We start from the raw sequence: 24,542 nt of genomic DNA on the forward strand, positions 1-24,542 counted from the left end.
CCCTTCACTCAGCACTCCTGCAGGTCGCTAAAAGCTCCACTTCGCTTCCCGCTTCTGACGCCATCTGATAAAAGAAAAACTTCAGCTGAATTAAATCTAAAGAAATTTAATTGAGCAACGAACGATCTGTGAATCTAGCAACCCCCAGAACCACAGCAAATTCATAGAGACTCCAGGGGCGCCTCCTCGGCCTCAGTGTCCATTCCGGCCATGCTTGATGAGCCCTTCAGCCCGCTGCTGCACTGTGGGAGCCCCTTTCTGGGCTGGCCAAGGCCGGAGCCGGCTCCCTCTGCTTGCAGGGAGATGTGGAGGGAGAGGCGCGGGCGGGAACCGGGGCTGCCTGCCGCACGCGCGAGTTCCAGATGGGCAGGGGCTTGGAGGGCCGCGCACTCCGAGCGCCCCGCGGCTGGCGCTGCCCGTCCCTCGGTAGTGAGGGGCTTAACACCTGGGCCAGCAGCTGCGGAGGGTGTACCGAGTACCCCAGCACTGCTGGCCCGCCCGCACCACGCTCGAATTCTCACGGTGCCTCAGGCGCCTCCCCGCCCCCACCCAGGGCAGGGCTTGGGACCCTGCGCCCCCCCCCGCCCAAGCAGCCCGCCGCCGCCCCCCCCCCCCAACCCCCCGCCGCCCCGCCCAGCCCCGTGGACTCCCGCATGGACTGAGCCTCCCTGATGGGTGCCACCCCCTGCTCTGTCGGGCCTGATCCCATCGACCGCCCAAAGGCTGAAGAGTGCAGGCGTGAGTCATGGGACTGGGGAGCAGCTCTGCCTGCAGAGGAAGAACTGGGTTCCTGAATCCAACGGGGACTTGGAGAACTTTTATGTCTAGCTGGAGGATTGTATATGCACCAATCAACACTCTGTGTCTAGCTCAGGATTTGTGGATACACCAATCAGCACTCCCTATCTAGCTAATCTGGTGGGGACTTGGAGAACTTTTATGTCTAGCTCAAGGATTGTAAATGCACCAATCAGCACTCTGTCAAAACGGACCAATCAGCTCTCTGTAAAATGCACCAATTAGCTCTCTGTCAAAACGGACCAATCAGCTCTCTGTAAAATGCACCAATCAGCTCTCTGTAAAATGGACCAATCAGCTCTCTGTAAAATGGGCCACTCACCAGGGTGTGGGTAGGGTCAGATAAGGGAATAAAAGCAGGCTGCCCAAGCTTGCAGTGGCAAGGCTTTGGGGTTTCCTTCCGTGCTGTGGAAGCTTTGTGAAGCTTTGTTTTTTTGCTCTTTGCAATAAATTTTGCTGCTGCTCGCTTTTTGGGTCTGTACTGCATTTATGAGCTGTAACACTCATCGCGAAGGTCTGGAGCTTAATGCCTGAGGCCCGTGGGACCACGAACCCACCAGGAAGAACGGACAACTCCAGACAGGCTACCTTAAGAACTGTAACACTCACGGCGAAGGTCTGCAGCTTCACTCCTGAAGGCAGCCAGACCGCAAACCCACGGGAAGGAAGAAACTCTGAACAAGTCCAAACATCAGAAGGAACAAACTGCGGACACACCATCTTTAAGACACTCTCTGCGAGGGTCCACAGCTTCATTCTTGAAGTCAGTGAGACGAAGAATCCACCAATTCTGGACACACTGGGATTGGTCAACACTCAGGTATTGTTATGGGTGAATATTATTAAGTTACGTTTTCAATTTTGTCTTGGCTATTAAACTGGTTTATAGTTTAACCTTCTCAGGCCATAGTTTGCTTTAACACCACTTAACTGGATGCAGATGCGCGCAGGAGACCACTGGACTCTGAATGTGGCTTTTTTCTCTTACCATTTGATTTATATGTGTTACTAAGGTGGTTAGAGATCTTGCCATTCGGAGTTCAGTATTACAATTAGCGAGATTCTGTCAAAATGGTAAAACATGGTGTTTTGTGAAATAAACATCAAGGTGATTAAAACCTCCATTTGCGAAATTTTGAAACAGAAGAGTTAGTGTATCTTTAAGGAAGTCTGCTATACAGTAACATTTTTTTTTCAGAGAAACCAAGGCCAAGAAAATTATTTAATATACAGAATAAAACATCTCATGTCAAATTTGGAAAAAAAAATCATTCTAATACTTCTACTTTGGGTAAATCATAATTGCCAGATAACAAAATTTAATAAATTCTGGTTATAAGGAAATAAGTTGGCTTATACCACTAAATATAGTGATTATAAAGCTGTTAAACTTTATTGATTCGCATTAACCAAGTTAAGTCCGTATAATAAGCCTGTGTGGTGGGAATTATCCCAAGTTTGCAAATGAATCATAAAGGAAATGAATGTCTTTCTTGCAAACAGGCATCTTACATGAAGCAAAATCAGGATTAGGAGCTAAATGGTTCTGAATTCAAAATTCGTTTTTACTCTTGGATATTAACGAATGATCCATGGTCTTACCTTTTTTTTTTTTTTTTTTTTTTTAAGTGCCTTGAGACAGATTCAGGATCATGGCTGTTGTAGATTATTGCTAAATTGTGCACAATGAACACACTTGCATACTCCACTTCCCTGTGAGCTCTGGCCTTGTAACTTGCTTTATATAATAGAAAGCGCAAAAGTATATTGTGCAACTTCTAAGGATAGACCTAAGGGTTTTGGAAGTGTCTGTATTTTCTTCATGGGAAAGTTTAATGTTAGAACCCAACTGCCCTGTTGAAAACCCAAGGCAGACGTATGGAGAACAGTCTAGTTAGCACAATGGAATTTGAAGACGTAACAAATCATTAGGTCTGGAGTAAATTTTTGTTTAGCAATAGATGACTGAGCTAATAATGATGACATAATTAATTGTATTTTTGGTTAAATTAACTTCAAGAATAATTCTTGAAATTAAATATTGTGATTTTGACAGCAGTAAAACAATTTTAAAAACTTTCTAAAATAATTGAAGAACAGATTCTCAGAGGCTCTTACCCATGTATATGTAGTTGCCTTTCAAGCTTCCTTGAGTTTCTTTCAAGTCTCCAAGGAAAATGAGTAGTATAATCACAGATTCGTTAGACATAAAAATCCAGAAAAATATGGTGACTTCCATAAAATTTTTATTTAATATTTTTGTAGTTGCTTTCAATTCTGTCAGAGTGGTATTATGAAAAATCAGAACGATGATTCTAAGGAAAAAAATCGCATTCAATAAGACTTTTTCTTCCTTTTTTTCCTTTGGTAAAAATAAGTGATTTCCTATGATGTTTTTTATGTATATGGCTTTCAATTTATCATTCTACATCTATATGGGTGTGTGGAACGCAGATGAACAGTGCGTTACAGGCTTGAAGAGATGAAATGTTAATTTCTTTGTTATTTTCATGATTTTAAATGCTTTTCAAAAGACTTTAGGAAATACAGTGAAGTTTTAAAGTTTTGAACAGTTTGAACACAACGTTCAGACAATAATTTTCAGAGATTGAACTAAATATGCCTCCAGGACAATAAGGAATTTATGGATTATTACTTACTGCTCAACAGGTTATTGAGTTTCAGATATAAGGGTGGATCTTTGGTGCAATCCAAATCATTACTTTGTAGCCTTGCAAAGCTCAACTGCAAGTTAACTAACTTTGATTGAGTGTATACCAGGACTACTTACTAAAATTTATAAATTTCATGAAATCTAAAAATATAAAAAGTAAATCAAAACATTGAGTTGTTTCCCATATGTTTAACCTTTGCTATTCATTATTAAGACTTTATTATACTTTGGTTCAGGATAGTAACCTGCCCTTTAAGTGGTTATTTTTTGCCTTTTAAACAAATTGGGTCCCCAAAGATCAACCATAGCATAATTGCTCATGTTTGTGAAACATCGTTGTGTTTTTCGTTCAGAATTGCTAAAAATGATGTAATTCAATGAGAATATTCTAGAGAGACCAACAGATTAGACACAGTATATTCACAACACTTAAGTAATGTTAAGTATTGTTGACATTCACAGAATTTGCCTAAAGATACATTAAACTCTTTTTGGTGGTTGTGCATTACTCAAAAGCAAGATGTAGTGGGAGAGAAATCAAGGTAATTGAGGTAGAAAAATGGGGTTTCAGGTAACAAACTTTGTATTCATTTGTTCGTTTATTCTACTGTTATTTAAAGTGTCTACTAATTGCTGAGTCCTGCGAAGTATTGGGGAAAATACAGATCTTTATTTATCAAGAATTAAAAAATTTAAAGTAGCTTACAAACAGGTGACTAGCTTGTTGGAGGTAATAATTGGGAAATAATAAAACATCTCTAGAATGAAGTAAAATTTCACCTCAGATATGGTAAGTGGAAAGATAGTAGCCAGCCAGAGGAAACAAAGATACAAAGGAAGGAGTATTCTGGCCAAACTATGTTAAAAACTCATGGTCACATCTGAGAAACGGATGGTATGCAACATGGTTGGTGCACGGGGATTGCATAACAGAAATTGCAAGAAAGGAAACTAATTTACAAAGAAGGGCTTATTTAGGAAAGATTTAATAAATCAGGTTAAGTTTGAGCTCTAGTCTGAAGCTAATGGGAAACAGCAAGCTAAGATTTGCATGTTAGAAAGTACCCCCAAGGTGCCATATTGATAGAGGGTGGCAAAACTGCTGGGAAGATAACAGTTAGAGGGTAACAATCCAGAGCTGTGGTTTGAGGCTGTAATAAGGATAGAGGATATTAGAAGTAGACTTCAAAATCTAGGTTAAATCATTAGTAGCATTCACTTATGGGTCATTAGTGGACGTTAGAGGGACATACAATCATTTTTACATACCTGCAGCCCAAGTCAAGCCATTCCCTGAATATGGATAAAGTTGCTTCTGTGTTTAATGTGGTAGTGATTCCTGTGTTAAACCCACTGATCTATAGCTTAAGAAATCAGGAGGTAAAAATCGCACTGAAGAGAATTATAGAAAAGTTATGCTTGGCTATCAAATAACCTAAAAATCCCTAGACAGAGGCAAAACCCAGGACTCTTGAGTTGTGTCATATCTAGAGTCACATTGGTGGTAAATGACAGCCAAATTCCGTAGTATGGCTGCTCAAAATCACTCAGGGTATGTTTCATCCACTGTGTCGTTCTCTGTAGTTTCCACATAAAATGCATTTGGTAAATGTTATGTCATTGAATTGTAAAAGAAAAGGAGAGAGAGAGAGAATCTTACTCCTCTCTGAACAACACAACTTCATCAATAATGAAATAAACAGTATTGGGAAATAGCTGTTTTATTTAAATCATGTATGATATTTGAATTATATTAAAATAGTTCAACATCTGTTATCTTACATTTCAAATTTGCTGCATAGATTATCTGGAAAGAATGTCAAAGTTTAATAGAAAGGATACTTTTCTTGATTTTTAAGACTGGATAATTTCCTTGGCGCTCTACTTTCTCTGCATTCTACTGGGAAGGATAGCACTAGCAGAGTTACCATGAATTCCATATCCATTTAGATCACTAGAGCCATTTCACACCATTATAATTAGCTGCCTGCTCTATATAAGCATGTGATTAGTAACTGGACTCTTCAAACAGTTTGACTAACAATTTTAGCTTTTGTGAAAATCAGCTGTTGTTATTGGTAAATTATTTCCCATTTTGTACCTAGTTTCCTCATCTTCAAAATGCGCTTGTAGTTTCTATCTCTTGGACTGATTGTGAAGATTAAATTACATTATAAATATAAAGAGTTTTGCAAAGTTCCTAGTGCACAGCTGGTACTTCACGTATGGTGTGTATTATACATACGGTGTGTATTTCTTAAGAATAGTCTTCTTAAGAAATATTTTGCTTTGTAATTTTAGAAAATAAGAGAGGATGTTGGTTAAAATTATGTAGTATGAAACTGCTTGTGACCACTGACACTAATATTTCAACGTTTTTGCTGCCATTAAAAATCTACATATTTTCCATGCATATATAATTACAACAGCATGAAAATATTGAATTTATAGATGTGACCACATTTATATTTCCTTATTTTTTGGTTTTGTGCATGCTTCCATAAAATATATCAAAAATAGATCAAAATAATTTTAGAGCTGCTATGAACTATTCAGTTTGTTATATTCCTTCCCACACTTATATAGGATAAGTAATTTGTGCTATAAAAATCAAAAGACATTTGATGAGAAATATGAGGAAACATAAAATTTTATTTACATATGAATTGACATTGTAATTCAATGTATTGACATACAATTGACATTGTTATTATACCAATTATTTCTTTTATTTGGCCTTGGATAATAAGGTAATAAAGTTTGAGATAGCTGGCAATATGACATTCTTTATTTTAAAATCAACAAAAAGAAAATATATAAAAGTTAAGGAGCTCTTTTATTGTGGTATTTTAAAATAAATTTAATTGATAGACATATTTTAAAATAATTTTTTTAGGTTCCTTCATACCTGTTACTTAAAATATGCATTTTTAAAAAATAAAACCACTTTTGTTTAATTAAACAAAGACTAGATTAATAAATTACGAATTTACTGAGCTCCTAATTTTTCAAAGTGCAAGTGAGCTACCATCTACTGAGTGCTGTTCTTGTATCAAATTCTGGGTGAAGAGTTGAAGATGAATTGCCTCAGCTAATTTTTGTAACATTGAATGGAGACGAGTATTTATTCAAGGTGGACCACTAATCAGTTGTAGATACAAAAATAAATTATATAAAAATTTTGTTTACAATAAAATGTATTAAGGGCTGTTCACCAATAATGATAAAGCTGATATTTACCAAGGCTCTTTTAGGTGCCAGCCATCATGCCAAGGTCTTCACACATGTTTCTACTACATGCTCATATTGCAGCTTGTGGAATAAGCATGTTTCTTGTTTTATAAGTACTTTGAGCTTTACATATTGTACACTAGAAGTATCAAAACTCAAATCTGGGGCCAAATCTTTCTGGAATCAAGCACGTTCTCCACTGATCTTAGACATGGCTAAAGACCTATATTTTTTGTCAGCCTCTGTGTTCTATTCCCGGATACAGAAACATCATAGAGATCACAAACAAAGATGACATATACAAATATTAGTTTAAATATGCCTGGATACTGAATAGCGTTTATTTCAATGTTTTGGCTGAAGGGCTGGTGTTTTAGGAGATGAACCCAGCAACCTGGAGCAATTTTCAGTTGGTAGTCTTACAGGCGGCACAGAACTGTGTGTGTCTGCTCAAGAATAAACAAAAAAGTATGTCTATTGAGTAAAGTTGAATTTCTTAGCTCATTTCCCTTAGAAAACCTAGGTTTGTCTCAATATGTGATTGTTAATAGTAGAGAATTATAACTCTGTAAAGACATGAAGAATTCAATTAATGTTTAAACATTGCTGCAGTAAATAATTCTATGAAGTAGGCAGGTGCAGTGAAACCACAGAAGACCATTGTTCTCCAAGTGAGTTTTCAGGATTTATAGATCCGAATCTCACTACCTGTAAAAAGAGACTGTCTATTACTCTTTTATTTGTCATGGCTCTCATATGTGAGAATGTTGTGTATACCCATCCATATAAATATACACTCAAAAGACAAAGCGTGGAGAGTAGAAAAACCAAGTTTCTCTGTTAAACCTGTTTTAAAGGCCAGGTAATTCATTCCACTCACAAGGTTCTGAAAGCACCTCATGGTAGCATATCTGAGTCATTTACAAAGAAAGTACAGAAGAGGAAATAATCACAGTACATTGCAAACTTCAAACTATTTTATAAAAAGGCTGCAAGTATCATAATCTTCTTGTGAAATTGAAAAACTATAGGATAATTTTAAACTACTTTTTCTGAAATATTAAAATAATAAAAATATACCATATCACTGCTTTTTAATCATATGTCATCTACAAGGGTGACTGAATAAATAACAGCCACAAATAAATTACATAATAACATAGGGCAATTTCTAATTGAACAAATACAATGAAGGTGTTTATTTTAAAAAGTTATTTCTTATAAAACGTGTTTTTCCAATTGTATTTTTAAAAATCTGATGATGATGACACATTTAAATCCAATTAACCTCATTCTTAACACCCACAGTGTTAACAAAAAATTCAGATAGACCTAAATTTGCATTTAGAATTTTCATATTGCTAGTTATGTGACCTTCAATTTAGAGATGAAACTTCACACATATCGTATGTTTATTTGATTGTGGTAAGTAGGACTACCTATTAGCCTTGGAGACCGTAATGAATTTATTTTTTAATAGTTGGTTTTTTTGTTTTTTTTTTTTTTTCTCTGAGAGAGAGACAACTTCTCACTATGTTGCCCAGGTTGGTCTTGAACTCCTGGGCTCAAGCAGTCCTCCCACCCTTGACTCCTGAAGTGCTGGTACTACAGGTGTGAGCCACTGTGCCAGGCCAAATAAATTCATTTCTAACTTTATATAACAAACATTTATATACCTAAGGCTTCCAAAACACTTATTATTGCTAGATACTTTTCTAAGCATTTCATAAATATTAACCTGTAAAATCCTTTACAAAAAGAGCAATGAGTTAGGTCCTATTATTCTATTATTTCCTAAACTTGGAAACAAAGTCACACAAAATTTAGCTCAATTTTCCAAGGTTGCAGAGCTAATATGAAGGAAATAGTGCTCAAACTCAGTCTTGTTTCAGCATCCCAAACTCTTAACAAAAACATGCTACTGTCTTTGCTTTAAATACACCTGTGAGTGTTTGCATATATGAGTGTGTCTCTGTTTGTATTTGAACATGATTTCAGTGGTCTGCCAAGACTGTGATTGCCTGAATTTGGATGCTTTGATTCATACTGATTTTTCATGATCTGCCTGGCTCTTGTGGAAAACATCAGGGTCTATTAAAGTAACAGCTACATTTTCAGTTCATTGGGAAATAATGACAAGAAAAACTTTGATTTATTTCCTGCTTCTGTTTAATAAAGTTTTATTATTTTTTTAAAAATTTTAATATCTGTAAGTTTTCACAACATTTATCCAAGGCTTTCTTTGAGGCATCTTTCACTTCTTTGTTCCTTAGACTGTAGATTAGGGGGTTTAACATGGGGATCAGCACTGTGTAAAATACAGAAGCCATCTTGTCTGTGTCCAAGGAGTGATTTGATTTGGGCTGTAGGTACATAAAGATCAGTGTGCCATAGAAAATAGTGACAGTCACCATATGGGAACCACAGGTGGAAATGGCTTTGTGTCGCCCCTGAGTAGAGCGGATCCTTAGGATGGCGGCAATAATAAAGATGTAGGAGGTGAGGACAATGGAAGAGGAACAGATCATATCAAAGCCAGCAAAGGCAAAAATCAGAATTTCCTTCATGTGTGTGTCTGAGCAGGACAGAGCTAAGAGGGGGAGGTCATCACAATAGAAATGGTTAATTATGTTTGGGCCACAGTAAGTCAGATGAAAAGTGATAATGGTGTGGAAGAGGGCGACCAGGAAGCTGTATATATATGGAACTGCCACCAGTTGAATGCAGACTCTTCTTGACATCAGTGTTGAATAATGCAGGGGACTACAGATGGCGACATAGCGATCGTAGGCCATGGAGGCTAGAAGGAAACATTCAGTGATCATGAAGGTGAGAAAACAACCCAGTTGGGTTGCACAAGCATGGAAAAGAATGGTGTTGCGTTCCACAACAAAATTCACCATCATCTTCGGTGTTATAGCAGAGGAGTAACAAAGGTCAACAAAGGCCAGGTGGCTGAGGAAATAGTACATAGGTGTGTGGAGTTGAGTATCAATCTTGATTAAGGTAATCAACCCAAGATTGCCCAGCACTGTGACTAGATAGATAACTAAAAACACCCCAAAGCACGGGGCCTGAAGCTCTGGCCAGTTGGTAATTCCTTTGAGAATGAATTCAGTGACATAAGTGATATTAACTTCAGCCATTTATCCTAACAGGTTTTGTAGATTTGTTGCGGTTGAAGAATAAAAATGATACTTCTCATGTTCCCTGTCAGTGTTGGGTAAAGGCGATCATTGTTGCCTTCTTGCCTTGAATCATATCATCATGTAGGCAAAAACATGCATCTTACCTCTCTAACGACAGAGGCCAGTCTTGCCTGAGGGAGGGGAGTCTTTTACTTGCAGAATAGTATTCTTAAGAAATATTTTGCTTTGTAATTTTAGAAAATAAGAGAGAATGTTGGTTAAAATTATGTAGGATGAAACCACTTGTGACAACTGACACCAATATTTCAACGTTTTACCTGCCATTAAAAATCTTATATTTTTTCCATGCTTATATAATTATAACAACATGAAAATATTGAATTTATAGATGTGACCACATTTATATTTCCTTATTTTTCCAGTTTTGTGCTTGCTTCCATAAAATATATCAAAAATAGATCAAAATAATGTTAGAGTGGCTATGAATTATTCAATTTGCTATATTCCTTCCTATACTTATATAGAATAAGTAATTTATGCTATAGAAATTGAAAGAAATTTGATGATAAATATGAGAAAACATAAAATTTTATTTACATATGAATTTAAAAAACACATTATTTTTCCAATTCAAAATTTAACATATTTAAAAGTGTGTTACCCAGAGTTAACACAAATCAAGTAGTTTATCAAAAGTTAACATATTTGGAAGTGTATTGATCAAAGACTTAACACAATTAAGTAGTTTATCATAGTTAAATCCCATGTAGATAAATAAGTTCCTCCACAAATGTGTCAATATATATCTAGGGCTTAAAATATCCAAGGCACTTACTCTAGTTGGTTATACTTTTAGAAACATATTCTAAGGAAATACTCAGTTGTAAAAAGTTTTATGGAAACATATACTGGTGGGTGGAGTTTCTGATACATCTTGTAGGATAATTAAAATTACTTGTATTTCTACCAGCCCTGAAAAAAAGAGGATTCATCTTGTTCAGTCCAGTATTAGTCTATTTAAACTTTAGTTTTGAGAGATCATCGTATCTAACCACTTTGTCTTTCACATTCCATTGATTAGTACTATTATTTTATCTATCACAATTGAGTGATGTCCTTATCAGATATTCTGAGTGCATTGCATGAATTAACTTGATAGTCTCTTGCTTACCCTATGAGGAAGGCTGTCACCCATATCTCCTTATAAACGTTGGAAAAATCCGAGTTTCTGGTAATGGTCACAGACTATTAGTGTGACTGTTATAACTGACAGTAGAGTCTATATTTCTTTCCTTTTTTTTTTTTTTTGAGACTGAGTCTCGCTCTGTCGCCCTGGCCGGAGTGCAGTGGCACAATCTCGGCTTACTGCAAGCTTCGCCTCCTGGGTTCACACCATTCTCCTGCCTCAGCCTCCCGCGTAGCTGGGACTACAGGTGCCCATCGCCACGCTCGGCTAATTTTTTTTTTTTTTTTTTGTATTGTTAGTAGTGACAGGGTTTCACTGTGTTAGCCAGGATGGGTCTCGATCTCCTGACCTCGTGATCCGCCCATATTTCTAATCACTCTTATGCTGCCCAAGTGTAGTGGTTTGTTCCTTAAGCTTTAATCACAGGGATGAAAGAACAAGGCTAAAATGTCAAACTAAATGTTTAAAGCTTAGAGAAGACAAACATGAAAACTGTAGTTTTCCAAAGATTGCAAAGTTTCTCATATACTACGTCAAAGTAAAATAGAAGGCTCCTAAAACATATATATACACACACATACACACGCATACACATACATATACAGAGACATATACAAATATACAAACATATATACACACATATATATTGCTATTCTCAGTAAATAACTGTTTCATTTATGAATATTCAGAAGCCAGAATTATCTGACTTACATATGGGACTTGTACATGTTCAATTTTTTTCACAAAGGATTTTATGTCAATTCTAGCTGTGAAGTTATAATCTGAACCCTGATTGAGGATAATTATAAGGCTGTCCCACAATGCAAAAGTAAATAGACCACTTTCACTGAAAAATAGTGTCAGGGAAAGAGTATCATCTGTTTTATTTTTTACTTAATGAAGTCCATCTATATGTTAGCACTTTCTGTGTTACTGCTTTTATATAACTTCGAGATTTGTGGCGGTTCCAAGTACATGTCATACCAAATGAGAGCACGCCACATTAGAAAATAGATGTATGAGTAAGAATGTTAACTATGGTGGACATGTGCTATTAAGTAACACAGAATATTTAAGTTTAAGTAGATACATACACCACATTATGGTAGAAAAACAAAGTCAACAGCGAAGTTGCATATTAAACTGGAGTTTAAATTCCAAATTCAATAAACTTAAAAATCACATAGAAATAAAATTACTTACAAAAATCTGTTACAGTGCTCATAAAATACAGCATTTATGATTTTGCACCTATGTTACAACTCTCTACATTATTTTATAATTCCTGTAAGTTTTTAAAAGCTGTTTTTCTTCATAGCCTCCAATTCATTTGTCTGAGTTTTTTCTTGTTTGTTTTTTTAAGTAATCACCATCCCAAAGTCTCACCACCCATTTAGTCATTTTCATATCTTTATCTATTTTAGGGGAAATCTAAAATCAATTCCATATTTCAAGCGAAGAGTTCTTTCATAAGCACTAGTGTTTCTTTCTTCACTTCATCTTCCTAAAGCAAGTTTTGCCTCAAACTTTACTGCACATTGGAATCATCTAGAACTCTTTACATGCCAATGCCGGGGCATCCAATACTATTTATTCAGAACATCTTGGAGGCACCGAGACCCAAGTGATTCTAATATACAGCCATGTTTGATAACCAATAATCTAAAGAACAAATTTGATTTTTGGAATGGCAACCAGAGTTCAGATATATTTTCAGAATTTTCGAAAATATTATCTAAAATATTTTTGGAAATATTTTCAAAATTTCTTTTTGGGATTTGTTTGCCTAACCTGTGATTTAGTTTGAGTACACCACTCCACCATGCCAGTGAAATCCCAACTGCATGAAAACAGTCTTAAGAAAGTCAATCTTCAGTTCCTTTATTTCTATATGTCCCTTTTTCTGAAAATGATTTGACTGAGAAAGTACCTGTGCTCTTGGTTCCCTTTTGTCTTCTATTTTCAAAATCATTCCTTCTCCCATGTTATAACACAAGGCATACTTTTCATCCATCTGGAATCTTATTATCTCTTGCCCCCAGGTATAAAAAATATCCTGGATTCTAAGAGACTTGAGCATTTGGATAATCCTTTTTATCAAGACACCATTAATATGACCCCCATCTGATTGATAAGACAACTTTCAACTACAAGTTAAATTTCTATTTAATCATCACTCATCAAAATTAGAAAAATATAGGTTATGCTAATTTTATATTAAGATACATTTAATTTTAGGCATTCATTTAAATCTGTATTTAATTTTAACTGCCAATATTCACAGCATTGAAAAATTATATCTTAATACCTAAACTATTGGTTGAAAATTTTAGATACTCACTTAACTATACATGTTGAAAATAAAAACATTGCTTTTTCTAACTATTTTGGTGAGTACCAAAATTAATTAGCAATTGTCTTTTTTAGGCCGTTCTGATAGTTGGCTAGTTCTTTAAAATTAAGCAGTTTTATTTATTTTGCTCTCTTCAAGTCTCCGTAGGTTGTATTTGCCCATTTAGATTCTCAAAACTCAGTTGCAAAATGAATTAAATCTCTCTCTGAAACACTAATTCTTGAAGGCCTTGCCTTGCTTCTTAAGAATTAAGGACATATCTCTGAGGTTTTAAACACTTTGGCACCTAATAGAATGGCAATGCTTTGCACAGAAAAATATATCCAATAGCGTAAAAGCAAAAGCTTAATGGAGACCTCCTCTTGCCTTTCCACTGCCCTATCAATCAAGACATTTTCTGATTTACTCACTGCCTAGTGCTATTCAGGTTCTACCTTGTTCTTTATCAGGGTGTTGAGGGCTTTTTCAGGTCAAGCATTCTTCGTTCCAGGGCTGCAACAAGCTTGGTTTCTTCACCAGATCTTAGCAACAGGCTGCTGGGACACCCTGTGCGCCACCAGTGTGCTATAGGTGTTCAGACCTGGGGACATCTTGTGCCATTGGGTGTTCCCTCTATATAACTCAGCGCATGCAAAAATGGCATGATATGGTATGGAAAAAGGTTGGGAAGCACTGGTTTGATGTGGATTACATTGGAGCCCTGGTTAAAGCTGAATACTTCACCTGAGAAGAAATATTCGGTAAATGATATGCCAACAGGTTTCTACATTGTTGTATTATAGGATTCAAAAATGTATAGTGAGTATTCATTCTTATTTAGGAGGGAAAAATTTACCTTATGTTCAGTGTTTGCCAAGGCTAAGGATGGATTATTAAAAAATCTCATTTCCAGAACTTAAGGAGGGGCCATTCTTGGTAAATGAACTTCCTAAGAATTTTAGTCAGGAAATCACATCTGCACACATCTCTCTCCTCCATTGTCTATCCAGTAACAATTCTTATTTTGTGGGAGCTATTGCAGAAAGCATGGTAAATTCTAAGAGATTCTCTGCTCAACTTATCATGTCATCATTTAAGAAGACAGAAAGAGAGAAGGATGTCTAAGGAGGGGAGAGAGAGACAGCACTGAGGATTAATGACGTATTATTATTATTATTAATTTTTTTGAGTTGGAGTTTTGCTCTTGTTGCCCATGCTGAAGTGCAATGGCGTGATCTCGGCTCACTGCAACCTCCACCTCCTAGGTTCAAGCGATTCTCCTGCCTCAGCAGGACTCCTTGAACTTGAACTCTTGACCTCAGGTGATCCGCCCACCTTGGCCTCCCAAACTGCTGGGATTACAGGCGTGAGCCACTGCACCCAGCCAATGAAGTATTATTTTAAATACAAATAGATATCCTTTAGACAGTTCTGGAAAAGCAGACAGTGTGAATGTATGAAACACAATTAGGATGCAATCTGAATCCATTTAACATTAAAGCTCACCGAAGAGAGAGACTTCGGATGAGGATCTGGGGCATGGGTGGAGGGATGCCTATTGGTTCCATATACAGACTTACCCACTTAGTAGTGATCTTGACTCCCAATGAGCTCATGTGGAAGTTAGTCAGATGATTTATTAGTTCTTAGGTCCCATTGGATCAAACTTGAACCTCTAGAGGTATCTGAAAGCTTGATGTTTCCTCCTGTGTTTCTCTCAATGTGAGATGAGCTGGACAAATTACATTGAAAAATTTTTTTTTAATCCTTCAAACTACCTGTGTTCCTGAGACACTCATACTTCAAAAATACTAATCATATACGTATCCATGAGGGCAATTGTGTGATCTACTACTGGAAATGTTATAATAAGCCGTAACACTTAGTTCATTTTTGTTAAGAATCAAATTTTGTGAAATAATAAGATGAGCACTTAAATCCTGAGCAACTTATGAGATCTTGGGAAAAGGTCTGTGACTTTTTGAGTCTAAACCTCAATTTTAAAATGAAGTAAAATTATACCTTCTCTATAATGTCTTTGAGTGTATCTAATGAGTTAATGTATGTGAAGAGTTCAGTAAACTGTCAGGTAGGCAGTAAATGTTTGAAGATACCTGTTTTAATAAGTAGGACAGAATCAGAACCACAAATAAAACCAAGATACTCCAAAAGCACAAGAAAACCAATACCATTACTACCAGTTTCAACCTCTATCTAGGTGAATCTGGAAAATTTATTAAATCTTTCTGGCGTACATTATGCTGTCTTTAATGAAAATGATTACATATTCCTCAAAATTCATTTCCTCATGTATCTGTCTCTCTCCCACCACCCATGTATATGCACACAGACACATATATGACTCATCATTCTACATTCTGCATCTCATCTCATTATCATGTTTTCTCACTGTTTATTCCTTTTTTTTTTTTTTGCCACTGAATCTGTGTTTTCTGATTGATTTGTCTCTCTACGTCTTCTAAAAGCATATTTCAATATAAAGGATTACACCTTTATTTTTAAATTTTGTATCACTTTAGAACATTGGAAGACATTGATTTTGTAGTACATTAAGAGCTTCTGGCTAGGCGAGGTGTAATCCTAGCACTTTGGGAGGCAAGGCAGGCAGATCACAAGGTCAGGAGATCGAGACCATCCTGGCTAACACAGTGAAACCTCGTCTCTACTAAAAAACACAAAAAATTAGCCAGGCGTGGTGGCGGGCAACTGTAGTCCCAGCTTCTTGGGAGGCTGAGGCAGGAGAATGGCATGAACCCAGGAGGTGGAGCTTGCAGTGAGCAGAGGTCGCGCTACTGCACTCCAGCCTGGGCGACAGAGCGAGACTCCGTCTGGGAAAAAAAAGAACTTCTTGCTACCAAAAAGACACATGCACACATATGTTCATGAAGCTCTATACACAATCGCAAAGACGTAGAATCAACCTAAGTGTCCATCAATGGTAGACTGAATAAAGGAAATGTGAGACATATAGATGGAACTTTTTCGGAGGCCGTTATCCTTGGCAAACTAACACGGGGACAAAAAACCAAATACAACCTGTTCTCACTTATAAGTGGGAGCTAAATGGTGAGAACACAGGGACACATGGAGGGAAACAACAGACCCTGGGACCTTCTTAAAGGTGGAGTGTGGAAGGAGGGAGAGGATCAGAAAAATTATCTATTGGGTACTGGGCTTAGTACCTGGGTGACAAAATAATTTCTACAACGAATCACTGTGACACAGTTTACCTATAAAACAAGCCTGCACATATACCCATAAACCTAAAAATTAAATGAAAAAAAAATTTAAAAAAAAGTATACCTGAAAAAAGAAGTCCTATTGACTCATTTCATGTTTTTTCTAAATCAATATTGAAAAATATATTATTTGTTATTAATGGTGAAATTCAGTTTCTTCTCAAATTACAAACTGAGAAACTATTATATATGTATTAGGTATGTGTATGTAAAACACAACCTGTAGCGCTAGTCAGAATTCTCAAAAAAGTTGTTTATTGCTTCCAATTTTTCATAATCCTTTGCTCTTTCAAATCCAGCTTTCCACTGATCACTGAGGCCAATTCTTTCCCGGTTAACCACTGTCTCACTATTGATATATACAATGGAAAATTGTCCATTATTAGCTGAATTTCTTCTGAAATTTGGAAATGTTGTACAGCGTCTCACTTCTTGTCTTGTGTGACGCCACCATATTTTCTTCGTTTTTCTCTTACCTCACTAATTGCAGATTTGGCATCCTCTGTTCAACTGTTAGTTTTTCCCATTCCTTATTTTTGTAGACTGTTTTATCATACCCACAACTTCAATTATCAGTGATTCGTACATTAATTTCTCTCTCTTACCACTTCCTGTAGCTTCGGCGCTCTCTATCGAAATACCTAGTATTGAGTTTAAGTTGCATGGCTCAAAAGCAACTAAAATTCTACATTCCCAAGGTCAAGTTCCCAATATCTTGACCTCAGATTTGGTCGTTGTCCTGTGTGCTTTATCCCTATTGTCTATCCTACTAGGCAAGGCATATACTAGTATTCATTCTTCACTTCTTTGTCTTCCTTACTTCGCCAATTTGATATCTAATTTTTTACCTCTTAGATGTTCACCTTATTCATGCTTTTCCTTCCCTCTCCATTGCCATCCTCCAATCCCAACTAACTTCATCTTTTCTAAAATGGGTAAAATATCATTTTAATTAGTCTCTAATAAATTTATTGAAACACAAACCCCATTGGATAATCATATTGATTTAAAAAATTTTAATGCCTTCCAAATATTGTTAGAATAAAGATGAAATTTTATGCAATTGTATTCAGGCTTCTGCATGAGCTAAGACTTTCCTCTCCAGCTCTACCTTGCTCTCCCTCAAATTCACTTTCATTCTAGTCACAGTAGCTTTTCTCATTTCTTCTGATGTTGCAAATTTCTTGCTGCTTTGAGATTGAGAATATTGTTTTCTTTCTCCTTAAATGTTGTCCCTGCTCCCACCCCTTTTGCCAATCCTTTGGTATTCAAATTAAGCATCATTTACCAGGGAAACTTTTGCTGAAAAGTGAACTATTTTGGGTTTCCCCTCCAGTTCGCTCAGCGTCATGCATCTCTTCTTGGAAGGAATAATCGCAGGTCATAATTATATGGTCCTTTGTGGCCATTTATTTTAAGTCTCTCTCAGTAAATTATAAGATCTGCGAGGTCAGGGACCATGTCCAATTTGCTCACCACTGTATTCCTGCATCCTAGCATAGGTCTTGGACTATAAAAAATGAAAATAAATATTTTAAAATTGGCTTACTCAATTTTAAAAGTAGTTTTTTCTGTACAGTATAATCACACAGAAACACAACTGAAATCAGATGAGACAGTGTATTTTAAACCTTGCTTTTAATTTCTTAAGGTAGGTCTTACAACTAATTATTTGCATCATTCTCTATCTGGGCTTCTAAGATCATCTAATTTAACATGGTCATTTAAACAGATGCGGAAACCAAGACTCCTCGAGCTCTCACAATTCTCTCTCTCAATGTCATCTATGAGTGAAGAATAGGACACCACAGGCTTTTATAGTAATATTCAATCTAATAATAGTATTCACTGTAAATAAGACTATAAACTCATTTATAGTCATTCATATTGTGCCAAGCACTATTCTAAGAGGTCCATATATTAGAATATATAGTCCTGGCAACCCTGTAAGTAGTATTACTATCCCTATTTACAGAGGTGGAAACTGAAGTCTAGGAAGGCCAGGCACTTTGCTCCAGGCCACACAGCAGCGAACTGGGACTTTGACTAACTCCAGAAACATAACTACTAATTTACACTTTTCTTTCTTGCTCTTCTCTAAGCATGAAGATACTGATTCCCATGGACTACATCTCTAAGGAATACTTGATGGCTGGATTCAATAGGTTGCAGCCAATTGGAACCTGTAACAGGAGATCAGATGGGACGAGGAGAGAGAGGCATTAGCCCTGCTCTCCCTCTGCTCTTGGACTATGGCTGTCACAGTTCTAAAGGGATGCCTGGCAGTAGAGGCATCCCTGTCCTCACTTCCTTTCAGGCAACCTCTCACTCACACCCTAGCTATCACTGACCTCTAGATTCCCATTGAGTCCCTTCAGCCACTGAGGTGCTAATAAAATTTCATGGTTAGGTCGTAGGTACTCAGTATCCCATGTTTGTTTACATCTCTTTATTTTAATTACTGGAGGTTGTTTCTTCACAGGAATCTAATCAATAATTCTCTAATTTCCTTGCAATTTATCTAACATTTTTCTTGATAACTAAATGCTTTGGGAATTTTGTTTAGAAATAATATCACCTCTATGTATTTAGGTGCGGGTGGGTGCATTCTAAGACCTTTGAGAAAAATGAAGCACTTAATTCAAGACTTGATAAAAATGGGCAGAATGGGTTTTCTTGGAAATGAAGTAATACTTCACAAAGTTCCTTGATCTCTACTATCTGCTTAAAATATTAACTCTTCATATTTTATTCACATAATCAAAAATATATATTTGAAGTGAAATGCATGGGTGTATTGAAGAATAAAGCATCCTCTGACAACTGTCAGCTGGGTCTGATTTGACACCAAATAATTCCACAGAACATCAACATGAGAAAAATTTACTGGGTAACTGTGATTAAACAAGACAAAATCAGGATAACTCAGCAATAATGTTGGAAAATAGACTAAATCAGGAAAACTGTCCAAACCAACAATGGCCTAGCATCCTTCTCACCTGGCTAATATGAGGAACTGCTCCTTTGTTTTTTAACCAACTATAGCCTTAGCCCTTTTCCATTTAACATACATAACCATAGAATTGCTGCCGCATTCTTTTTTTTTTGTAGATTTTTTAAATTTTTTATTATTATTTAAGTTCTAGGGTACATGTGCATAATGTGCAGGTTTGTTACATATGTATACTTGTGCCATGTTGGTGTGCTGCACCCATCAACTCGTCATTTACATCAGGTATAACTCCCAATGCAATCCCTCCCCCCTCTCCTCTCCCCATGGTAGGCCCCGGTGTGTGATGTTCCCCTTCCCGAGTCCAAGTGATCTCATTGTTCAGTTCCACCTATGAGTGAGAACATGCGGCGTTTGGTTTTCTGTTCTTGGCGATAGTTTGCTGAGAATGATGGTTTCCAGCTGCATCGGTGTCCCTACAAAGGACACAAACTTATCCTTTTTTATGGCTACATAGTATTCCATGGTGTATATGTGCCACATTTTCTTAATCCAGTCTGTCACTGATGGACATTTGGGTTGGTTCCAAGTCTTTGCTATTGTGAATAGTGCTGCAGTAAACATACGTGTGCATGTGTCTTTATAGCAGCATGATTTATAATCCTTTGGGTATATCCCCAATAATGGGATGGCTGGGTCATATGGTACTTCTAGTTCTAGATCCTTGAGGAATTGCCATACTGTTTTCCATAATGGTTGAACTAGTTTAAGCTGCCGCATTGTAACAACACTCAACACAGAGAGAAACCATGCTTTCTTGAACACTCCCCTAAATAACCTAATACAGGTCCAAATCCTATTGCAAGCTCTTCCATAAACCCTCTTTTGAGATGCTCCTGTTTTACACGGTATATTGTTTCCCTTTTTGAAACAAGCAAGAGTAACACAACTTTGACTACACGTTTGTTCCTGGTGGCCTTTGCCTGGAGAACACAAATATGCAAAATGTCGTAAAATCTGAGTTTAATTTCAAAACAACATTGGAGGGTTAGCTGATGAGGTGAAGGGTATAGATGGAACACCTATGACTATGAACCAAGACATTAAAATTGAGTAATTGTTATAGGGAGATTTCTATAAAAATTCTTCTATATTTGTTTGAAAATATACACAAAAAAGTTTTTAAAAGTTTTTTTATATAGTAAGTAGTTTAACAAAAAACATAAAAAGATTAAAACGTTTAAAATAGTTGTATTAGTTTGGGGTTTGGAACATTAGTACATCTCTGTTAAAAGTATTATGGAGGCTGACAAATCAACACGAAGGAAAAATAAGAGATTTTTTTAAAGAAAAAATAAAAATATGTTTTACAAGTTATGTGATCAGTAAAATCTAAGGAAATCAAGAAATCAGAATGTTTAAATTTTAATAAAAATGAAACCCTTGTGTATTGCAAATAAAAATTGTAAAAATACAGTGGGAAAAAACACTTAGAGTGGGATCTATTAGGTAAAGTGCCTGTTGAATTAGACATCAAAAGTATTCAAATAAAAAAGGCCCTAAAGAAATAAAATGCTTGGCTTGAAAATTTAATTAAAATGATAATATTTTATTATTATAAAGGTTTTTTTTTAAATGCCTTTCAAACTGGTCCACTATTTTCTTAAAGAAAAGAATAACAGAGTCACCATAATAGATAAGACACTGGAAGTAAAGAAAAAGATGACTCAGTCAGAATTCCTGTCTTTAGATGGCTCCTAGTATAATAAGGGAGACATATATGGAGAGAATTATAATACAATATGAAAATATAACAATGACACAAGAAGTCACTGATAATACACTGAGAAATGGTTACTTTTTTTTTCTATTGGAGATCAGGTAGAGAGACAAGTCAGTGCATATGGTAAAAGATCTTCCAAGAAGTTAACTTCTGAGCTTGTACTGCAAGGACGAGAAAACGTTGGGCTTTAAAACATATTTCAGTAGCATAGCAAGTGCAAAGACAAGAAATGCAGCCATGGCCAATGAAGGAGAGGAAGTTTTGTGGCAGTCAAGGAGGAAAATGTCAGGGAAAGAAGTTGCAAAGAAAGGACTATGGAGACATAGAGCCTCACAAGTCATACTCCTGAGGGTAGTGTAAGTTCCATAGCAGAGAGAAGCTTATATAAATGCTATATATTAAGTTGGTGCAAACGTAATTGTGGTCTTTGCATTGTTGAAATTTGTTTGATAGTGGAATACATTCTTAAATATATGTGATTATGTTATACATCATTTTAATGTGCATTTCTTGCGTTTTTTTTGGCTAATGACTTAATACTTGCTGTTTATTTTATATTTAAGCTGTGGAAATGATGTTAGACAAAAAACAAATTCGAGTAATTTTCTTATTCAAGTTCAAAATGGGTCATAAAGCAACAGAGACAACTCACAACATCAACAGCACATTTGGCCCAGGAACTGCTAACGAATGTACAGTGCAGTAGTGGTTCAAAAACTTTTGCAAAGGAGACATGAGCCTTGAAGATGAGGAGTATAGTGGCCGGCCATTGGAAGTTGACAATGACCAGTTGAGACCAATCATCGATGCTCGTCCTCTTACAACCTCATGAGAAGTTGCCAAAGAATTCAGCGTCCACCATTCTACGGTCCTTCAGCATTTGAAGCAAATTGGAAGGTGAAAAAGCTCAATAAGTGAGTGCCTCATTAGCTGAGTGAAAATTTAAAAAAAAAAAAATCATCATTTTGAAGTGTCATCTTCCCATTCCACACAACGAACCAATCGGATTGTGACGTGTGATTAACAGTGGATTTTATATGACAACCGGTGACAACCAGCTCACTGGTTGGACCGAGAAGCTCTACAGCACTTCTCAAAGCCAAACTTGCACACACAAAAAAGTCATGGTCACTGTTTGGTGGTCTGCTGCGGAACTGATCCACTGCAGCTTTCTGAATCTTGGCAAAACTAGAGATTGAGCTGAGAACTATGTGCAGTGAATCAATGAGATGCACCGAAAACTACAACACCTGCAGCCGGCATTGGTCAACAGAAAGCGCCCAACTCTTGTCCATGACAATGCTTGACTGCACATCACATAACCAGCGCTTCAAAAGTTGAACGAATTGGGTTATGAAACTTTGCCTCGTTGGCCATATTCACCTGACCTCTCGCCAATCGAATACCACTTCAAGAATCTCGACAAGTTTTTGCAGGGAAAACGCTTCCACAACCATCAGGATGCAGAAAATGCTTTCTTTCCCTCCCTCCCTCCCTCCCTTCCTTCCTGCCTTCCTGCCTCTCTCTCTCTCGCTCTCTTTTTCTTCTTTCTTTGAAACGGAGTCTCGCTCTGTTGCCCAGGCTGGAGTGCAGTGGCGCGAACTCGGCTCACTGCAAGCTCCAAGCTCCCGGATTCACGCCAGTCTGCTGTCTCAGCCTCCCTAGTAACTGGGACTACAGGCGCCTGCCATAATGCCCGGCTAATTTTTGTATTTTTGGTAGAGACGGGATTTCACCATGTTAGCCAGGATGGTCTCCATCTCCTGACCTCGTCGCCTCCACCTCCCAAAGTGCTGAGATTACAGGCGTGAGCCACTGTGCCCGGCCACAGAAAATGCTTTCTAAGAGTTCCTCGAATCCCAAAGCATGGATTTTTATACTACAGGAATAAGCAAATTTATGTCTCATTGGCAAAAATGTGTTGATTGTAATTGTTCCTATTTTGATTTAAAAAGATTTGTTTGAGTCCAGTTATGATTTAAAATTCACGATGCAAAACTGCAATTACTTTTGCACCATCCAGATATATAAGACTGATATAATCAGAAGTAGCATTTTCAAAAAGTTCTTCAGTGGAGTAGGGGATTAACACAATGAAATACCATGTAGTAACTTTAAAAGAGGCTAATATGTGGGAAAATTAAGAAAAACAATAAAATTCAAAATTAAAAAACACACATTATAGGCTGCGTGTATGAAGCTTAAAAAAAGTGAAAATTTTGATATTTATGTGTTTAGTTTACTATTCCCTGGATTGTGTTACTGGGGTTCATAGTTAGAAGTCTGATAGTCTTAGCTGAGGAATTTAATAATATATGCATAAGTGTGTGCACGTATTAAAGAAAAAAACAATATCTAATGACACTTGTTAAAGAACAGTAAGAAGGAAATTATTCAGGACCCCTGGCATAGATACAGGGATGACTGCAACGGAGTCTTGCAGCACGGGAGAGAGTTTGAGCTCAGCTCTGAATAGAACATGGGCAAGAAGAAATGTGTAGCTAGGGGGTAGAATGGGGGTCAGTGAGTGGAAAGTGACTAAGAGAAAACACAATTGTTAAAGAAGTTTCCGGCTAAACCAACCTTACAGGATTCTTGCAGCAGACAGGCCAGGGTAATCAGACATCACATAGGGGTTGGTGGAAGATAACGAACCTGAGCAGATATTGAAAGCAATCAGATATCATGGGTGAGGGATTCTTGCTAAACTGACTTAGCGGGGTTATTTGCTAAAATTGAATTTTACAAGCAAGTGCATAGGTGGGCTTAGGAGCAGGCTTAGAAGCCACGTAAAGGTTTCATCATACAAATAATTTTTGTCATGTGTGTAGGGAGGCATGTATCCATATATCTGTCTCTTACCTGTATTTCTAATACAATGTTTATCCTATTATTACAAATAAGAGAATGGCAAATTTGTTACAGCTTACTGAGACACAATCATAATGGATGCTTGAGTATCTTAGAATAAATTTTGAAGACATAAAATAGAAAGGGAGAAAATAAGCACATAGTAGTCAAAAATATCTAATCTATATTCACATCTGGATTCTAGCTAACACATTTATCAGCTGTAGCTTGAAGCAAAGTATTTAAATTATCTGAGCCTCTTTTCTTATCCAAAATGTGGGCTCATTTTACCTATATCTCAGTGTTTTTATGAAGATTAATGATATATA

The 24,542-nt window shown here is 36.8% G+C and overlaps 2 protein-coding genes across 2 annotated transcripts in view; one reads left to right on the top strand and one right to left on the bottom strand.

The window, feature by feature from the left end:
- The first annotated feature begins 1,126 nt into the window (after positions 1 to 1,126).
- Positions 1,127 to 24,542, top strand: part of LOC101000784 (olfactory receptor 9G9) — a 135,325-nt gene continuing 111,909 nt past the window's right edge. The window contains exon 1 of the mRNA XM_003909879.5: positions 1,127 to 1,618. The gene's annotated coding sequence lies outside the window, so the exon portion shown is untranslated. The remainder of the gene's footprint in view (positions 1,619 to 24,542) is intronic.
- Positions 8,261 to 11,148, bottom strand: LOC100999028 (olfactory receptor 5R1). Its single transcript, XM_009186046.4, has one exon. The coding sequence runs from the start codon at positions 9,847 to 9,849 to the stop codon at positions 8,887 to 8,889; it is 963 nt and encodes a 320-aa protein (XP_009184310.3). The 5' UTR covers positions 9,850 to 11,148; the 3' UTR covers positions 8,261 to 8,886.

This window comes from Papio anubis, chromosome 12 (assembly GCF_008728515.1).
Source record: "Papio anubis isolate 15944 chromosome 12, Panubis1.0, whole genome shotgun sequence".
NCBI lineage: Eukaryota > Metazoa > Chordata > Mammalia > Primates > Cercopithecidae > Papio > Papio anubis.